The sequence below is a fragment of the Saxophila tyrrhenica genome (genome assembly GCF_035928015.1).
Source record: "Saxophila tyrrhenica strain CCFEE 5935 chromosome Unknown scaffold_4, whole genome shotgun sequence".
Classification (NCBI taxonomy): domain Eukaryota; kingdom Fungi; phylum Ascomycota; class Dothideomycetes; order Mycosphaerellales; family Extremaceae; genus Saxophila; species Saxophila tyrrhenica.
This window is the reverse complement of record NW_027041736.1, coordinates 170,230-188,034: the sequence shown is the minus strand read 5'-3', so window position 1 is coordinate 188,034 and position 17,805 is coordinate 170,230. Positions and strand designations below refer to the sequence as shown.

The following is a 17,805-nucleotide window of genomic DNA, read 5'->3' as shown; positions in this document are numbered from 1 at the left end:
AGAGAGAGGAGATGGTGACCAAGATGATCAGCCAGATCGAATTTGTCTGTAGCCACCTAGATCAACATGGCAGTGTTGGATGAGCAGGAAGGCAGTTGCATCCTTCGTCAGGGCAAGGCATTCCGTATAGGAGATGCTCAAAGAGTCATCATCCAGGCAGGCGCCTGGTGCAAGGCAACCTTCACATGTCGGCGTCACATGTGAATTTCCTTGCAGTCTTCTTCTATCTGATCGTCCAGAATCAGCCCATAGTCATTGATGCCACCCTACACCTGTTCGACCACCGCCAACCTCTCTTGGCAGTGCCAACACCGCCTCTTCCTCTCCCTCCTCGGGGGCGACGTTCTCTTTATCCTCTGTGTCGTAGTTGATCCGACAGAGCGAGCTTTTCCCTCCTCTTCCTCCTCCTCGCTACAAACAGCCAGAACTTGCTCCTGACCGTCTCGTGCCAATAATCTTGCTGCTCGAGGAAAGTCTAGTCATAATCCATAGGAGGAACATGATTGACGACCTAGTGGTGTTGTACGTGATCGTCATGTCATTTCGGCGACGCTTATGACGGCGACAATCAGATGCGACAGGGCGTTTGTTGCGAGGAGGCAGGGGGCCATTGCTCGCCTCCCCGTTGCCGCCGCTGTCGAAGTTCGGACCGAGGATTTATATAGTGCTGATGCTGTGGCGTGTATGCACACTTTTGCCACCGCTCGAAGCCAGAGAGCATAGTGGCGCCAACGCAGCGAGCGTGATACTGTCAATACGTTTCGCGATTCTCGAGAAGCGGAAGCGGAAGGCTGAAAAGTGCTGGATGAACCCTCGTACCTACAGCATACTCCTAACCCACATCCCCCACCTCTCCCTCCCCGGACTCTCCACCCCATCAAACAAATCCCTCTCCACCGCCCTCGCATTTACACATCTCGGCCCCAGTTCCTCCACCCTCTCCACCCCGAGCAAACGCATAGCTGTCTCCGTCTCCGCCTTTAGAATCTCCAAGACCCGCTCTACACCCTCTTTCCCACCGGCTCCGAGCCCGAATAAAGGCGCTCGGCCTATACCTACGCCTTTTGCGCCGAGACAGAGCGCTTTGACGATGTCGGTGCCGCGCTTGATGCCGCCGTCGACCCAGACTTCGAGGTGTTTGAACACGGAGGGACAGTACTTGCGTATCTCAAGGAGGGTGTGGATAGCAGGGGGCGCGGTATCCATTGCTCGTCCGCCATGGTTCGACAAGATAATCCCACTGACCAAAGGAGCGTAGAGAGAAGCAATATAAGCGTCTTCATGAGTCTGCACGCCTTTGAGGACGATAGGCAGATCAGTGTGTTTCCGCAGCCAAGGCAGGGTAGTCTTCCAGGTGAGATCAGGCGCTGTTCCGGCGAAGAGCGCTTTACCCACGCCACCGCTTGCTGAGGCTGGGTCTTCGGAGGTCTTGGACGCGGAGCCCTCTTGCACTGAACTTCGGACGCCGAGGTTAGAGCCGACGTTCTTCGAGCGCTCGTCGTGCTCCCGCTTTCCAGGAACGGGAGCGTCGAGAGTGAGACAGATGAATTTGATAGACTTGAGTTTGTTGATTCGTGCGAGCATCGCTTCGCTCTTCTTCCGCTCGGATTGGACGTAAAGTTGCCAGCCGAAGACTTGGCTAGGCTGCGCGTCTGCAACGATCTGCTCAGGTGTTTGACTGGCGTTGTGGGAAATGAGTTGCATGGCGCCGAACTTTGCACACGCGCGTGCGATACCGTGTTCACCATCCGGATGGCCTAGCCGCGCCATTGCCGCGGGCGAAACAAAGAAGGGGAGGTTGACCTTGTTGCCGAGGAGGGCGGTGGAGGTGTCGCAGTTAGTGCAGTCGACGAATATCCGGGGCCGCATGAGGATGGAGGAGTAGACGCGGTTGTTGAGTCGCTTTGACATGAGGTCGTCGCCGGCGGAGTAGTAGTATCCCCATGCTTTCCTGCTTATTCGCTGCGTGGCGAGCTTCTCGATGTCGTCGAGGTTGAGACATTCTTCTAGGCTGTCGATGGCATCCTCATCCTGCTCTTGTTGTCGCTGCTCCCTCTTCGGACTCTTGCCACCATCTTGTTCAGGTGCTTTCTCCTCCTTCGGCAATGTGCTTGCATCTATCGGACCTAGCTTCGCTTCTGGTGGCAGGCTATCTTCGAGTGTCCCGGGAGGATGTACAGGGTCGTATTCTTCTGTTGCATCTGATCCCGCAAGTTGTAGGATTATCTTGCTACCACCTGGGTGGTCGGGAAGGAAGGACGTGACATCGTAGACATTGCCGTAGAGTATCACCCAACAGCTCTCGGATGAGCGATGCTGTTGTACTTCATCAAAGGTATATGTTTTGGCCATTGCTTGAAATGGAGGAGTGACAGCGAGACGGAGTAGAGAGTGACAGATACAATGAAGTTGGTACTATACGCTGTATATCGCGAGATTGTGAATCACAATGGCAAGAAATTGTCGAATGAATGGTCGTCATGGAGCGAACAGATCAAATGCATGTGTCGTGAAGTTGTACGCAGCTCGGTGACTGCCGGCGGTTGGGGAAGCGGCAATTGGGAGACTCAAATGCCGAAGGCTTTGCTACGCGTATGTTTGTTTGATCGCAAAGGTTGGAGGTTGGTTCAGCGAGCGAACGTCTCAACGTGGGAAGCGTAATAGCGAAGATGCTTGGGAGCAATGAGGTGAACCAGGTCATATACATGCAAAGCAGCTCATTCATACAGCACTCTAAACACAAGCAGTAAGACAAAACGTTAAAAGCCAAGCTAGTCGCACAAGAAAGTCATCAAATCTCTTTTCCTCCCTAAACCTGCTCATTCCTCCTCAGGCTGTTTGCATTTAAGCCCTCTTGAAGTCACGGCCGTGCTCCGCCTTCCTGAACACACCCTTCACCGCCTTGATGACCTGAGCGAGCAGGCTGTCCATGTCGTAGTCACCACCGGCCGGCGGGCTTGGGTAGCCAGCTGGCGCAGAGGAAGATGGGGCAGGAACGGAGTAGCTGCCCGACGCCGAGGGGTAGACCGACGAGAAACCGCTTGATGCAGTGGGGTACATCGACGAGAAGCCGCCGGATGGCATGCCAGTAGGGGCTGGGTAGCCGCTCGACACTGGTGCGGAGATGGAGGATGGGAGGGGGTAGGCACTGCCGCTGGAGCTGGCGGCGGGGTAGGCTGCGGAGCCCGAGGCGGCGCCAGCTGAGCTGGATGCGGCAGCCGAGGAGGAGATGGTGATGCGGGTGGTGCACTTGCTTGAGCTGGCAACAGCAGAGCTGGATGCGTATGGTGCAGAGGAGGAGATTGCGCCAGCGGAGCTAGACGCCGGGACCGAGTAGACTGGGGCGGATGAGGAGACGGCGGCGGCAGAGCTGGAAGGAGCAATGTAGGAAAGCGAGTCATTGGAGACAGGCTTCTCAGTGGAAGATGGCGCAGCCGCGGCCGAGGAGTAGACTGGCGCAGAGGAAGATGGAGCAGCCGGTGCCGATGATGGCGCAGGCGAGCTGGATCCACCCTTGCCGTAGAGCGCAGGGCCGGGGATGACATACTTGCTCAGGCCGCCGTAGATGTCAACCTTGATGCCAGGGTCGGTAGGCGTGTAGAACTGGGTCGCGGGCTCACCAGCCGGCTTGTCGCTGCCGCTGCCGGTAACCTGAAGGTTGATGCACTGAGGGTAGTTCTGCGCGCCGTCCGCCTGGCCAGCGGAGTGCAGAGCGATGATCTCGTTACGGAGAACGTAGTTGCCTGGTGCGAGAGTGCTGGGGATGGTCGTCTCCCAGGTGTTGTTGTTGGCGATGAGGTCGTCGCTCGCCCACTTGCCGGGCGCCGGGTTGCCGTTGATGAGGCCACCCTCAGACACCTTGAAAAACTCGAGGGATGATGGATCGGCGTCCTCGCACTTGCCTGGGCACTTGGCCATGTAGTCGATGACTGGGCCGTGGTGGCTCTCGGGCCACTCGGTCCACTGGAGCTCGACCTTGCCGCCGGCAGCGATAGTGGCGGAGGCCTGGCCTGGCGCACCACCGCGGTGGCAGATGATGTCGCTGGTCTTGTAGGCAGATGGCGCAACGAAGCCGTTGTCGGTCACAGTGGTAGTCCAGCCGATGACCTTGGGAGGAGGGCTCATGTAGGAGAACGAAGGGTCGTAGCCTTGGTAGTACTTGCCGCCAACGACAATACCAGAGACGTAACCGTGAGCCGAGACGGTGCTGGCAATACCGGCCACGAGGCCGAGGATCTGAAGAGCAGACATTTTGTTGTGTGACGTGTTTGTCTTGAAGATTGAAGTTGTGTTTGAGTGGATTGCGTGGATGAATGGATGGAACGAGCGGACAATGTATCACCAGGATACAATGAATGAGTGTGAGTGGTACTAGACCTAAGCGAATGTGATGCTGCACAGCAGAGAAATGTAGACGAGTCTTGTGGATGAAGAAGAAAGAACAGTATGGGAGATCAGCTCGCCATATAAACCATCTCTACTCACCTAGACCGGGCTCCCGCCATCGTTCTCTGCGAAACGCAGATCTCTCCTGGCTATACAGATAGATTGAGAGTGAGGTGGAAGCGAGATGTTCCCAAGCACTCCTGACACAGAAGCTCTTTCAGCCACAGCGACAAGAGTCGGTCGTGCGTCTCAGGTTTATGGAAGACGCCGGAGGATTTATACCATGACAAAGACCGCGCGATGGACTAGGAGAGCTGTTGAAGCGTCAGTAGGTAGCTATCCATGTTGTTCCGCTGAGTATTGCGAGCTGGATACTACCTCATGCTGGCCGTCGTCCTCTTCGCAGTGTTGTTTCTGCAAATCGTCCAAGTCAGAGGATCTGAAGTCGAGTTTCATCTAGATCGCCAAAGCGCCTCGCCAGTCTTGGCTCTCTCTAACCTCATCTCACAACTCCACATCCCATCTCGGTCTATTCCACCGCGGCAACAACGGGTCGGAAACGCCTTTGACGTCTGGGCAAGGAGACCTCGCGTGCTAGACGAAACACCCATCTCGATTCTCGCCCTGCCATCGCTCGCTCGGCCAGTTCGGGCGGCTCGAGGACGGCTAATCAATAATTTCCACGTGGATGTCTTAGGTTTCTAAATCTAGATCTAGATCGCGATATGTATCCGCCGATGGCAGTGTCCAAGACGGTGAATGTGCCGCTATCGCTGCTTCATCTATGTTTTCCCTTTCCTCCACCGCCGCCACGCCCAGATCACCAAGAGAGTCGCGATGCTGGCTCTTCCTACCAGCGCAACTCCAACCGCTCGCCGCACAATGTCGTAGTACCTGGCCCGATTAGCGACTTCAGGCAGACACCACGCGGCGAGACGCTCAACGCACCCTTCCAGCATTGTCGACACTGCTGCTTTCTTGCTTCGACTTCGCATTGCCTCCTCGCTGTCTTCCGTAAGAGTCGGGCCAACGCTCAGCCCAGTGCCTAAGCCATGGAAGCCCGTCTCGTCGGGTCGATCTACGAGCACTGTGCTGCCTTCTGGTGGGGTAGTTGATGCAATGCTTTCGCTCGCGTACCCAAAGGCTGGCTTGTTGAAGCCAGTGTGCGTACTATTCGAACCCGCCGGCTCCATCCCAGCCTGCAACTCCGCACGTTTCCGTGCTTTGAAGCGATAAGTCGTGAGCCATACGACGAAACGAACGTCGAGCGGCGTGAAGTTCGGATATGTCCAAAGGGTAAGAGCATTGTGTGGAGGCATAAGATCCAGGAAGTCGGACATTACACCTAAAGTCAGACCCCATAATAGCAGAGGCGCCTCGGGTGGTAGGGGAGGGTACTGGCCAAAGAGGTCGGAGCGGTAGATGCGGGTGGCGAGGCTGTTGAGTCGGCTATACGGAGTAGGTAGAGCGTGCCTGTTGTCCTGAAGTGATTCAAGAGCTGGAGTCTCAGCGGAGTGTAGAGATTCCGTGGGAAGGAGTGAGATAGCAGCAAACATCATCTTTCCCAGGACGAGGGAGAGCATCCACCTCTTCACGCCAGTCTCCTGGTTCGCGAGGCGGCTGCTGACGTCCTCGAAGGCGACGGTGCGGCACTCTTTGGCCTGGAGAGATCGAATAGGCACCCAGTGCGTCGCGGCGACTTCGGTAGGTTGGAGCTTGAGAGGCGGGACATCGTGAGTTGTGAGTAGAAACAGGTATGGGCATAGAACGAGTAGAGGTTTGCGCCCCCAATGAGTCGTCACCAGTCGCTGCGGCAGGTTGCCAACCGGTATACCATACTCTTCCACATCCAACCCAACCTCTTCAGAACACTCCCGTACCGCAGCCGCTCTATCGTCCGCGTCCGTAGGATCCCTCTTTCCACCCGGCAATGCGATATGAGATGTCCATCGATCGCCCTTTCGTGAAGCCCGCTTGATAAACAACACCTCTGCCTCGCCAAACTGCACCCATTCTTGCGCGAAGAAGTCGTCTATACTATCTGTCTTCTTCGTGCTGGCAGGCGGCCAATGGGCGTATGATGGTTTGACGCGAATGACCAGTGCCACGGAGGCACGCTTGTTCATGCCCTCTGGCGAGGGTAAGGGAGGGTATTCGGAGCCCTTGAGGGAGGTGAGTAGCTGTTGAAGGTCTCGGATCCGTTGTTGGGCTTGTGCGAGAGCCATGTCGGGAGATGTGGGTTGTTTGGTGGAGTTGTAGTAGTCTGGGAACCAACTCTTACTCATCGCCTTTACCGAAAGTCCATTCTAAATGTCCGTATGGCAGGACGGCGTGTTTCATACCACAATACTGTCGCGTGTTTGACAGAGATGATCGTCTCACACCTCGGCCTGGAGCGATCCGGCTGGATAGCTCGCGTCAGTAACGAGAAGGTGCGGCCCGCTGCACGGCCAAAGTGAATCCTGCACGTGTTCCAGAACGCTGACATGTGATTGGAGCTTGCTGAGAAGCAGCCATTGGGCGGGGACAGCAAAAAGCATTGCATTCTGCGAGTATTTTACGTTCCACGGAGGCACTGTGTGCCAGCCAGGGACAGAGAAGAGACGATGAGGTTCGGGCGGACGCTGAAGTTGGCGACATACGGCCCATGGAAGGACCAATACATCGACTACGCCAAGCTCAAGAAGCTGCTGCGGGACGACGAGAGTGCTCCATCTTCACCTTCCACCGAGACCAAAGACGAGTGGACCGAAGATGATGAAGGGGCATTCGTGGATGAGCTGGTGAACAAGCAGTTGGAGAAGGTGCATGCCTTCCACAAGCAGACGTACGATAAGCTCAGAGACCGGACGGCAGCATGCGAAGCAAAGCTCGACGATGTTGCTGTGGCCGACGTGAAGCAGGATGGGGAGGCAGAGGCGGACAAGCCACAGACGAACGGCAATGGCAAGCAACCGGTGCCTAGCGAGGGGGACCAGCAGAAGGTTTTGAATGAAGTCCTGAGCGAGCTGGACAAGATCACCAAAGAGATGAGCCAGCTGGAGAAGTACAGTCGCATCAACTACACCGGCTTTCTCAAGGCCGCAAAGAAACATGACCGCAAGCGTGGGACTTCGTACCGTGTCCGGCCTCTGCTGCAAGTGCGACTGGCAGTACTCCCCTTTAACAAGGAGGATTACAGCCCGCTGCTCTACCGGCTGAGTGCCATGTACAGCTTCATTCGGCAACACCTTACCGATGGCTCAAAAGCTGCGGACAGCCGGGGCAAGAGTATGCATGAGACTCATCCTGGCAAGGAGGAGTATGTCTCGCACAAGTTCTGGGTGCATCCGGAGAATTTGCTGGAGGTGAAGACTATGATCCTGCGGCGGTTGCCAGTCCTGGTGTACAACCCGCAGACGAGCAAGATCGCGGAGGGCAATGTGCCAGACCCAAGCATCACCAGCATCTACTTCGACAATCCCAGCTTCAGCCTGTACAGCAACAAGGTCGACGATGGCGAAGCTTCCAGCTTGAGGCTGCGATGGTACGGTCAGCTGGATCAGCGTCCGCCAATCTGGGTCGAAAAGAAGACTGTGCATCACGACGAAGATGGCCTTAGCCGGGAAGCTAGACTGACAACGAAGGAGAAATACGTGCAGCGCTTCGTGAAGGGCGAATATCACATGGAGAAGCAGATCAAGAAGCTGGAAGATCGTGCTGGGCCGGACAGCGAGCCAGTCCAGTCTCTGAAAAGTAGCGTCGACGAGGTTCAGTCATTCATCAAAGAGAACGACCTTCAGCCTGTCCTTCGTGCAAACTACACCCGAACAGCCTTTCAGATTCCAGGCGACGACCGCGTCCGTATCAGCCTCGATACCGACCTCGCCTTCATCCGCGAAGACGCTCTAGACGTCGACCGGCCCTGCCGTGACCCGGAGAGCTGGCATCGGACCGACATTGATAGCCAAAAGCTTTCGTACCCTTTCACATCCATCCGCAAAGGCGAGGTTAGCCGCTTCCCTTTCGCCCTGCTCGAGATTAAACTTCGCAACGACGGTCGCAGCCGCAAGAGTGAATGGATTCAGGATATCATGCACAGTCATCTTGTCAAGGAGGCACCTCGATTCAGCAAATTCGTTCATGGCGTTGCTCAACTCTTCGAGGACTACGTCAACACCTTTCCCTTCTGGCTCTCTGAAATGGAGACCGACATCCGCCGCGACCCTCACCAAGCTTTCGAAGAAGAACAAGCGCGCCGTCGTAAAGAAGCAGAGGACGAGTTCGCTGTCGGCTCATTGCTCCGTAGTCCGGCAATGCACACCACGCATAAAAGTCCTGGTCAACAACCAACTCTAAGCCCCATCGGCTCTCCCACCCGCACCGACACCAATCGCTCCGCAAGTCTCTACGGCTCCCACCCCGCCTCCAGACTCGGCACGTCAGCCGTCACAGCAGACCGCAGCATGCTGCAGAGCGGCCAAGACGACATCGCCGAAGAACCGGACGAAGACGAAACCGGCACCAACACGCACGGCACCGAGCGCCCCATCGACTACGGCACCCTCTCCGGCATCAAATCCCTCCTCCCCACCGTCTCCACCTCAAAGTACGCCGCGCACCGCCGCCGCCAACTCCCTCCCGGCGTCACCAAGCCCGATTTCTGGATCAAAGACCAAGGCGACGTCAAGGTCGAAGGCAAAGTCTGGCTCGCGAATCAGCGGACTTTTATCAAATGGCAGCACGTCTCTGTCCTGCTCGCCTCGTTATCTCTGGGGCTGTACAATGCAGCAGGCGAGAACAACACCGTCGCCCGCGCGTTGGCGATTGTGTACACGCTCGTAGCGATCTTCGCAGGATTGTGGGGATATGGGGTCTATATGTGGCGGGTCAGTCTGATTGAGCGGAGGAGTGGGAAGGATTTCGATGCTGTGGCGGGCCCGGTGGTGGTTTGTTTGGGGTTGATCGTGGCGCTGGTGTTGAATTTTGCGTTCAAGGTAAGTCTTGTCCTGGAGAGACATGGTAGTGAAAGGACTTTGCTGACATGCGGTGATGCAGTATCGGGCTGTGATGGAGGAACGGCGGAATGGGGGAAGTGATGCGGCGATGGGCCTGAATGGTAGCTATCATCAAGAGCTGCTATGAGCTCGAGGCCGTGTGACGGTGTGTATATATCGTAGACGACACTATCATTACTCCTACGTGAAGCCGCCCAAATGGCAGTCAACGTCAGCGAAATAAGAAGGCAGCAGCACCGTCACCTCGCCAGCTCCCTCGCACACCACATCTGTTCGACTGGCAATCATCACGGCCCAGGTTGCTCAGAAGAACACCGCGCCAGCTCATGCACGTGCACGACACATTCGAATCGAAGACACTGATGTTTTCACGGCCCAAAATATCAGGGGGGTGGAGAGAAATAGGAAAAGATGTCACCGCGAAGATGGCAAAGTCATTATCCATCCTATTGGCGTGGCTACATACATTAGCTGCTCTTGCTTGCTCTCCGCCCCCCCGTCGCTGCTGGGATATTGACATCGGCGGCACAGGTAGATATCAGAGTCCATCAATTCTTCGACCACCTACCAGAACGCACAGAGCCCAACCGACTACTGTACGGCGGCACCTCGGTCTCCGACTTCATGGACTCGAAAGCCGTCGTGTCGGTGCCCGAGAGGCCACTCCAGCGCGCCATGGTGCCGGTTCGAGTCGTCGCCTGCGACGACTGACTATAGAACGAAGTTGGCTGCTCGGTCGGTTTCGGGTACGTCGGGTACGCTGGCTCCACGTTATCGATGCCGTAGGATTCTGTCTTGGGCGAGTAGCGAGCGGGCAGCAAGCCCTTTGCTCTGAGGCGATGGGTGCGGATGAGAGGGACTAGGGTGGCGCTGCCGTAGAAGATGTTACAGAAGGTGTTTGGAAAGGAGACGGGCGTCACGACGCAGGTGAAGAGGGCGACGAGCTGAGGGGGTGGGCGTCAGTGAATGTTTCTGATCGTGGGGGAGAGGCTTTGTGGATGAACTGACTCCCAGGCTTATCACGCTGACGGCGAACGCGAACCAGTCGAGCAGCAGTGTAAGGTGCCAGTGGCAGTCGTGCGGTTTGTAGTGGGCGACTGGTCATCGACAACGTCAGCGGGGTTTGGTGGCATCGAGCTCCCGCAGACGACTCACATATGCCAATTGCACCGAGCAACGGCATCATGCCCGAGAGCATGAGTGCTGGGAGGAGCAGATACGCGATATTTGGCTCCCTATAGAATGGAATAGGTGACAGGGTCAGCGAGTGTTGCAGACGAGTGCGGTCTTGCTGGCAGATATGGAACGCTAGATGTTTTTTCCGTCTCGTCGGAAGGAACTCACGGGAGGTACTGAGCAAAATGCGGATCGTCGACACAGACGAGAGTGATTGTCGTGAATGTCATGCAACCAACGCCCATAATGATCTTCGTCAAGTCAGCTTCTGTCTAAGCTATGTAGGGGTACTACGATTAACTTACCTGGCTGATGCGGGCGGCGAGAATGAGTTTCGAGCGCTCGGTGGACATGGTGGTGTTGTTCCTCATCTTGTGCGATGCCGACTCCTCCTACGACTCGTGTGATGAAGGGTTTTGGAGTGCAAGACGATCGAAGCCGTGAGAGCGAAGTGGAAGTCCTATGTACCTTCTTCAACCCCCGCTCGAGTAAACACCCACCCAACCATTGAGCGGGACACATCCTTCTTCGCCTTCCCCAACATAGACACTGGGGCGAGCATCCCGCGCAGCCACATGCACAACGAGCTTCTAGAACGGGATTAGAGAACGCATGTTCAAGGCTCCCAATTTCTCGCTCTCCTTATTGGCGCCCGACCTCCCGCTATGCTTGCATGAAAGAGAGCTTGATCGTCACAATCGCAGTATCGTCGGTTACTACTTTGACACTCCATCTATTGATAGAAACAACCTGCAAGACCGACCATTGGAAAGCCTGTCCGACGGAAAAATATGGCTGCCTGCTATCCTCGATCGTATTGCCGTCACATACTCGCACGTCAAGAGCAGACGGTGGGTCCTGCATCGCGAAGAGGGCAACAATCCTGCATCGCACACCAATACAGGGCGGCTGGCGGGTGTTGCATCGAACACCTCGCCCACCATCAGGAATATGGTTGCCTGTTCATGTCGCTTGCTGTTCGATAACCCAAGACCATCTCGAGTAGGAAGTGAGCCCTGGCGAATGGATGGCTAAAGACCTGCATCAGCTGCTTCTGACGAAGGAGCAATACCAGAAACTCGGTGCGACCGGAAAATGTTGGTAGACTTAAGGTAGTCATGGTCCGCATTCAATGATCTGTTTTGTACCCGAGGAGTAATGCTAAGCGCTATGCAACGAACGCTGTACCAAACCGCTCAAATCTCATCCACGTCCTCCTCCTTCTCGGCCCGCGCTTTGGTCGTGCCATTAGTGTGGAGCGTATCCATCCTGCCCGTAGGCGTCAGCATTTCTCATTTCTACTGACCACGGCAAGGATTGCGTAACATACCTATAGCTCCCACCCACCCCACCATCCTTCGCCGCCATTCCGATAGCCTGCCGTCCGGTCTCCGACTGCTCCAAGAACTCCCGCAGCTTCTCGCGGAAGATCTCAAGCCCTTGCGTGCTGGCGGCGTTGGTCATGCGGAGCATTGGGCCCCAGAGGTTGAGCGTGTAGGTGATGTAGGCGCCGAAGCCGAGGAGGATGAGGAAGATGAAGTAGACGGGGTTGCGGAGCACTGTAATCAACATAATCAGTGAGACGCTCGTTTGCCATCGAGTGTAGGTATAGATCAACTCACCAGCAACAATCTCGTTCCACCCCAGCGCCAACAGCAACCCATAGAAATAAAGCGGCACCTGCGTCACGCCACCAATCGCACTCCGCTTCGCCTCCACATACACCCCATCCGCCGTCTTCTTGAACCTCGTCGACAGATCCTGCCGCTTCGAATCCGTCAGTACCGTCATCTCCTCTTCCAAACTCTTGCCTTCATCCTCGTCCACACCGCCAATAGGCGGCAAGTCCTCCTCGTCCGCCGCCGTCACAGTCTCGGGCGGCGTGCCGATCCAAGCGTCCAGGGGCGGCGGAGCACTAGTCCGCGCGAGCCGGAAGCGTGATAGGAGCGGGATGAGCTCGAGCGTACTTTCGCGCGCTTTCGTGTACAAGCCTTCGATGTCGTCTGTGGGTCGCCATATCCGCGGCACGCCTTCCTCGTCGTAGCGGAATTTGTCTTCGAAGTTCTCGCGGAGCTTGAGAAGCAAATTGCCTTCCATCATCTCCTCATCGATCTTGTCCCGTAGAGCAGCCCAAGACTTCCTGCGTAGCCGCCACAGTCCGACTTCGACTTCATCTGGACTAGCATCAAAGCTGCGTGCGCGATCTGTGAAGCGAGTTTCGGCGTGCGCGACAGTCTCAGTAAAAGCAGACCAGATGCGATCCCAGATGTCCTTCTCTGTCGGCTTCTCGCCCTCCTCGGGTGCGCCTGATCCTGCGCGCCCGGAACCTAGCTTGTTGAATTCCGTGCCGATGCTCTCGCCCAGCCGTGATCGCACCCACCGCTCGGAGCGAGTTGCCAAGCGGCGCATTTCTTCCTTCCGCAGACGTCCGCTGACTTCGTCAATTTCCTTCTGGTACAGATTCAGCTGGGACTTGTAGTCGCTCCAAGGTGTGCCGGAGATCAAGCTCGATTGTGCTTCGGACTCAAAGCGCTTGATGGACTTTTGCTTCTCACTCTGTACAATCTTGTAGAAGTCGTAGTTGCCACCTTTCTTCTGGCCTGCCTTGACAGCAGATGTCACTGCCTCGCTAAAGTCGTTGATGCCGCTCTTGTGCGCAGCGGTGAGTTGTCCTTGGAACAGTGCCTTCAGCCGGCCATCAATCTTGGATTCCAGCTCGGTTTGCTTTCGCTTGAAGACGCCTTTGTGGTATCTGCTTGCTTCCTCTTCGAAGCTCTTGAGCACTGTTTGTCTCGCGCTGGCCATGGTCTTGCCAAGTTCGGCGATGACGATCGGTGATCCAGCAGAGACAGCATTTGACTGGCGCTCCTCGAGCGGCGTAATGGTCTCATCGAAAGGCACCAGAACTTCCTTCGAGATCTCATCACATCTGAACTGCGCCAACAACTCCTGCTGTGTCGGCAAGTCAAGATCCTTGTTGCTGTCGATTTGCTCCCAGACACCCTCAGCATACATCGGGAACCCATCCGCAGGAATCCGTCGATGGTATTGAGGCAAGAAAATCGGATTATCTGCCTCATCAACCAAACCATCTTTTCTCGGGTCCACATAACCCTCCCGGAACCTCGTTCCCAGCCTCGCAACCTCCTGCTCAAACTTCTCCGGCTGCAGAATCTTGTGCGGCAGCGCCACGAACGCAAAGTCAAAGTAGTCGCCGATCTTGCTCTTCTCCAAGCCCGGCGGTTTGCTCAAGCTCGACCATATCCGCTCCAAATCCTGCATGAGCGTGTTCTTCAGGTTCGCGAGCGGTGTGTGTCCAAGATGATCTCGAATGACGAAGAACAGCAGCGACTTGGTGACGTTCTTCGAGTTCTTCAGAAAGAGCTGCAGGTCCACCTCGAACACCGTCTTCAACAGCCCCATGTTGGCGCCCTGGTACAGTCCAACCTGGTGCTCCCAGATATTCACAATGAGCACTTCACTCGTCGCCAACGCAAAGAGCGCACTCTTCCGCTCAAAGTCCTGATCTTCGCCTCGCTCCCGCCCATCGGTACCTTCAACATCCATAACCAAGATATTCTCCGCCATGCCCTTCCCCTGCGCATCCTTCACAGTGGCCTTCTTATTCTTGCTCATCCAAATACCCTTGGTCGTCTGTCTCCGCTCCTGCTCGCTCATGACCCCAAACTCCGTCCCGAACAAATAATTCAACAGCGTGCTCTTCCCCGTACTCTGGCTCCCAAACACAGATATGAGGTGGTAGTTGAACCCAGCCTTCGTGATGCCCTCCGCTTGGAGGTACTGCGGCATGTATCCATTGAAGTGTTTGTCCTCGTCGATGATCTGCACGCCATGTTCGAAGTTCTGGTCCTCGCCGCTGGCGAAATGGCTGTTCACCGACCCGTTCATCGTCAGGACCGAGGGGGCGGTGGGATGTCGAGTCTGGGGTGGAGGACGGGCTCCAGAAGAGCCGTTGGGTTGGAGTGAGGCCATTTCGACGTAATCTCGCTACACCGCACAGAGTATCGATGTAGCGTAGATTGTGGCTGACGGCACGTTGGATCACAGTAACCTGCTGCCGGGCAGGTATTGGCCGGATGGGTTGGCGAAATATCCCGAGTGACGTCCGCCCCACACACGACACGCTTCTTGCCGGCGCTTGCCAACCTTGACGGGGCAGGGAGGTCTCGCTACCAGATGAACTTTGAGAGGTTATCACCACGTCACCTGCGCTGGCAGTGAATGACTGGAGTTGCGGTCTCATGACAGTATATTACAACACAAGGCGAGTAGAGTAGCAAGAGCAACGAAAGTCCCATTCTTACAAACACAACTAAGCACTACTGATTATCCATTACTCCAGCTAACACACCATCGTCTCATCCTTCCCAGTACAAGCATTCTGCAAAGCATTAAACATTCTCATTCCCAGACAGACAAAAAAGAACATCGCCAGAAAATGTGGCTAAGATATGCAAAAGGTGGTGCAAGCTCGTCCAGCAAGGTCGCTGCTTCGCCGACAGGAAAGAGGCCGCCAACGAGTCGATACATCCCATAACATGCTGGGTCCTGATCCAACAGTGAGAGCGTACTAGCATCCAGCTTAGCTTTCAGAGGTAGACAGCAACCAGTTCAAGAGAGTCTCAAGTATGTTGGGCCAGTGTAGATTCAGCCACAGTGACGAGATGATTCCAGGGCGTTGACGCATACTCTTGGTCGATGGGTTGACGATTGGCGGACAGAAGATGGTGGCTGGTGGCCGTAGCGAGCGTGGGGGAGAGTGCGCTGTGGCGACTCAGCGGTATGGACCTCCGAAACCGCCACGGCTCATGCCTCCGTACTGACGCTCGTTGGAGTAGGAGCGAGTGAGCTCGCCGCCGAAGCGATCACTACAGTACCCATTGTTGTGGCGACCGAGAGGTAGACCAGTTCCTGGACCTGGGCGTGTGGCGACAGCCGGGTTGGAGCAGAGCATGGCAACGCGGGAGCCGTACTTGGAGCCCCGGAGGGAGACCATGTGCTTGCGGATGTGGGCAGCGACCATCTCGCGACGCTCCGGGTCGGCGTTGCTGAGGACGTACTGGATGAGGTAGTTCCCGAACTGGTCACCGGCGATGTCGATGAGTGGCATACGTGGGCGCTCGGGGTGAGCTTCGCAGACGACGTCGAGGTAGCGGTCGAGGAATTCCGCCCCACCAATCTTGAGGCACTTCTCCACAACCTTCGAGGCGAACTGATCCATGCTGTACTCCGTGGCGAAGCGAATGACGTGGTCGGTGGCGCGGCTGTGGTCGGGGATGGCGCCGTGCTCGCAGATGTGCTGGATGCACCAGTTGCCGAACTGGCCGTGGGCGACGACGTCGATGCTAGCAAGAACCTCGTTGACACACGGACGCTTGTCTTCTTCGAGACAGTTCTCAAAGATGTTCTGAACCACCAGGCTGCCAGTCTCGCCGAGAGCGACTTCGTGCCACATGCCGCGGAGAGCCTCGTTGACGTACTTCATGATCTGGGGTGGCGAACCGCTCCAGCGTAACTCAAAGAGCTTCTGCCAGACGTGGCAAGCGTAGCGGTGGATGACGGTCTCTGGGATGCGACGCAGGAGCTCATGCACCATGATCGCCTTGTACTCTTCTGGCACGGAGTCGAATGCCTTTTGGACCACGTGGCAGCCGAAAGCATCCATGCTGAGGTTCAGAGTGTTACCGCGGATGGCTTGCGCGATGGCGATGACCTGCTCGCCAGTGCCGTGCTCGAAGCAACGCTGGACGAGGAAGTTGCCGAAGCGGTTGACCATGAGTGGATACGCTTGATCGATGATAGCGCCGACGATCTCGAACTTTTGGTCTGGGGTGGCGACCTTGAGCTTCTGCTGCAGGAAGATGGAGGCTTGCTGGTCGTTGTTGCACACAATCTTGTCGACAATGTACTTCCAGTTGCAGCTCATGTTGCGGTCGAGAAGACGGCGGTAGTTGAGTGGCTCGATGGGGTTGACGTAGGTAGTGCTCTGGCTCGGACCTGCTTGATATGGACCCTGCCTATGCTGTCCGAAGTCTGTGGCGGTCGGCGAGAGCCTCGTGCCGATTGGGGCCTGCTGGTACTGAGCTGGTCCGTTTGGCATACCGAAGGACTGCTGGAATCCGAGAGGAGTGATCGGTGGTGTGAAACCTGCTTGTTGGCCTTGGCGAGCACCAAACCCAGACGCAGGACGTGGGTAGACAGGAGAAGGCCCGGTGCTGTCAAAATTCATCAGCTCACGTGACGACAAGATTTCAGATTGGTGACTTACTGAGGTGTGTACATGTCACTGCCGTTTGGGATACCTGTGTCGATCCACAACTTCCCGACAGCGCCGTTTGGCATATGATGCGGCGGACGATAGGGGCTCGCTCTGCCTTGCATGTTGTTGGCGGCGGCGCCACCGATGTTGAAGGCCAGCTGCTGGGCTGCCGGGAAAGGAGAGCCGATGGCTTCTTCGACAGTGTGCCTGGTGATGCGTGATTGGGTTAGTTCCAGGTCCATCTGCGCCATGCGCTCTTTGGCCAGCTCGAGTTCCTTCTGCAAGCGAAGAACTTCTGCAGCATCTGGACGGCCATCTGAGTTAGCTGCGCTCTCGGTCGGTGGCGTATTGGCGTATGGGTCAGTGGCAGAACATGAAGAGCTGTCGCCGGTGGGCTGGTCGTGGTTCTGCTCGCGCTTGCGAGAGAGTGCTTCCTGCTGTTGGGTGAGCCGAGCCAGAAGCTCGTTGACGGGGCTGTCGTTCTCCTTCGCCATCTGGACGTCTTCGTCAGTGACGTTGAAGAACCTTTGCAGCGATCGAGACAAACCTTTTGGTATTTTTGTGGTGGTGCGAGGCGGTTGGCGAATTTGGATGTGGTCAAAGGCAAGCCGCTTGAGCTACGGTGAAGAATCGGCTGGAATCATGTCAGGTGAAATGAACTGACGTCGCGGATGCAAGTGTGGCGCAGGCCAGATTCACGTACCGTCTCATTTTCACCCATATCCTGATCCTCGTGGATCGTGAATGACGTCGAGAACTGCTTCCTCTTCATTGGCGAGCCGGTGAAGTCCATGCTGTCCTAATTGCTGCGGGATGTCAAGCCAGGGTGGCGTACGATGTCTGCGAGCTGCGCAGGGAGTCAAGACGGAGTGCTCACCGGGAGCCACCGGCGCAGTAAGATGTGGACAAAGATCAGAGCGTGCGATGGTGCTGCTATGGGAGACGAGAGGCTGACGAGAGGCTGTT

The 17,805-nt window shown here is 56.2% G+C and overlaps 5 protein-coding genes across 5 annotated transcripts; 1 reads left to right on the top strand and 4 right to left on the bottom strand.

Annotated features, from left to right (window-relative positions):
* Positions 1-819: 819 nt before the first annotated feature.
* Positions 820-4,251, bottom strand: LTR77_002699 (uncharacterized protein; the record flags this gene model as incomplete). The annotated part of the gene is made up of 2 exons (XM_064799958.1): positions 820-2,324; positions 2,892-4,251. The coding sequence occupies 2 exons, from the start codon at positions 4,249-4,251 to the stop codon at positions 820-822; spliced, it is 2,865 nt and encodes a 954-aa protein (XP_064661297.1).
* A 917-nt stretch (positions 4,252-5,168) lies between these two features.
* On the bottom strand, positions 5,169-6,611 carry LTR77_002698 (uncharacterized protein; the record flags this gene model as incomplete). The annotated part of the gene is made up of 2 exons (XM_064799957.1): positions 5,169-5,280; positions 5,335-6,611. 2 exons carry the CDS (start codon positions 6,609-6,611, stop codon positions 5,169-5,171), a joined length of 1,389 nt encoding a protein of 462 aa, XP_064661296.1.
* A 381-nt stretch (positions 6,612-6,992) lies between these two features.
* On the top strand, positions 6,993-9,510 carry VTC2 (Phosphate metabolism transcription protein; the record flags this gene model as incomplete). Its single annotated transcript, XM_064799956.1, has 2 exons — positions 6,993-9,362; positions 9,424-9,510. 2 exons carry the CDS (start codon positions 6,993-6,995, stop codon positions 9,508-9,510), a joined length of 2,457 nt encoding a protein of 818 aa, XP_064661295.1.
* Positions 9,511-11,755: 2,245 nt separating this feature from the next.
* SEY1 (Dynamin-like GTPase that mediates homotypic ER fusion) lies at positions 11,756-14,552 on the bottom strand (the record flags this gene model as incomplete). The annotated part of the gene is made up of 3 exons (XM_064799955.1): positions 11,756-11,828; positions 11,890-12,118; positions 12,182-14,552. The coding sequence occupies 3 exons, from the start codon at positions 14,550-14,552 to the stop codon at positions 11,756-11,758; spliced, it is 2,673 nt and encodes an 890-aa protein (XP_064661294.1).
* An 802-nt stretch (positions 14,553-15,354) lies between these two features.
* LTR77_002695 (uncharacterized protein) lies at positions 15,355-17,632 on the bottom strand (the record flags this gene model as incomplete). The annotated part of the gene is made up of 4 exons (XM_064799954.1): positions 15,355-16,795; positions 16,849-17,333; positions 17,387-17,473; positions 17,543-17,632. The coding sequence occupies 4 exons, from the start codon at positions 17,630-17,632 to the stop codon at positions 15,355-15,357; spliced, it is 2,103 nt and encodes a 700-aa protein (XP_064661293.1).
* Between the last annotated feature and the right edge of the window lie 173 nt (positions 17,633-17,805).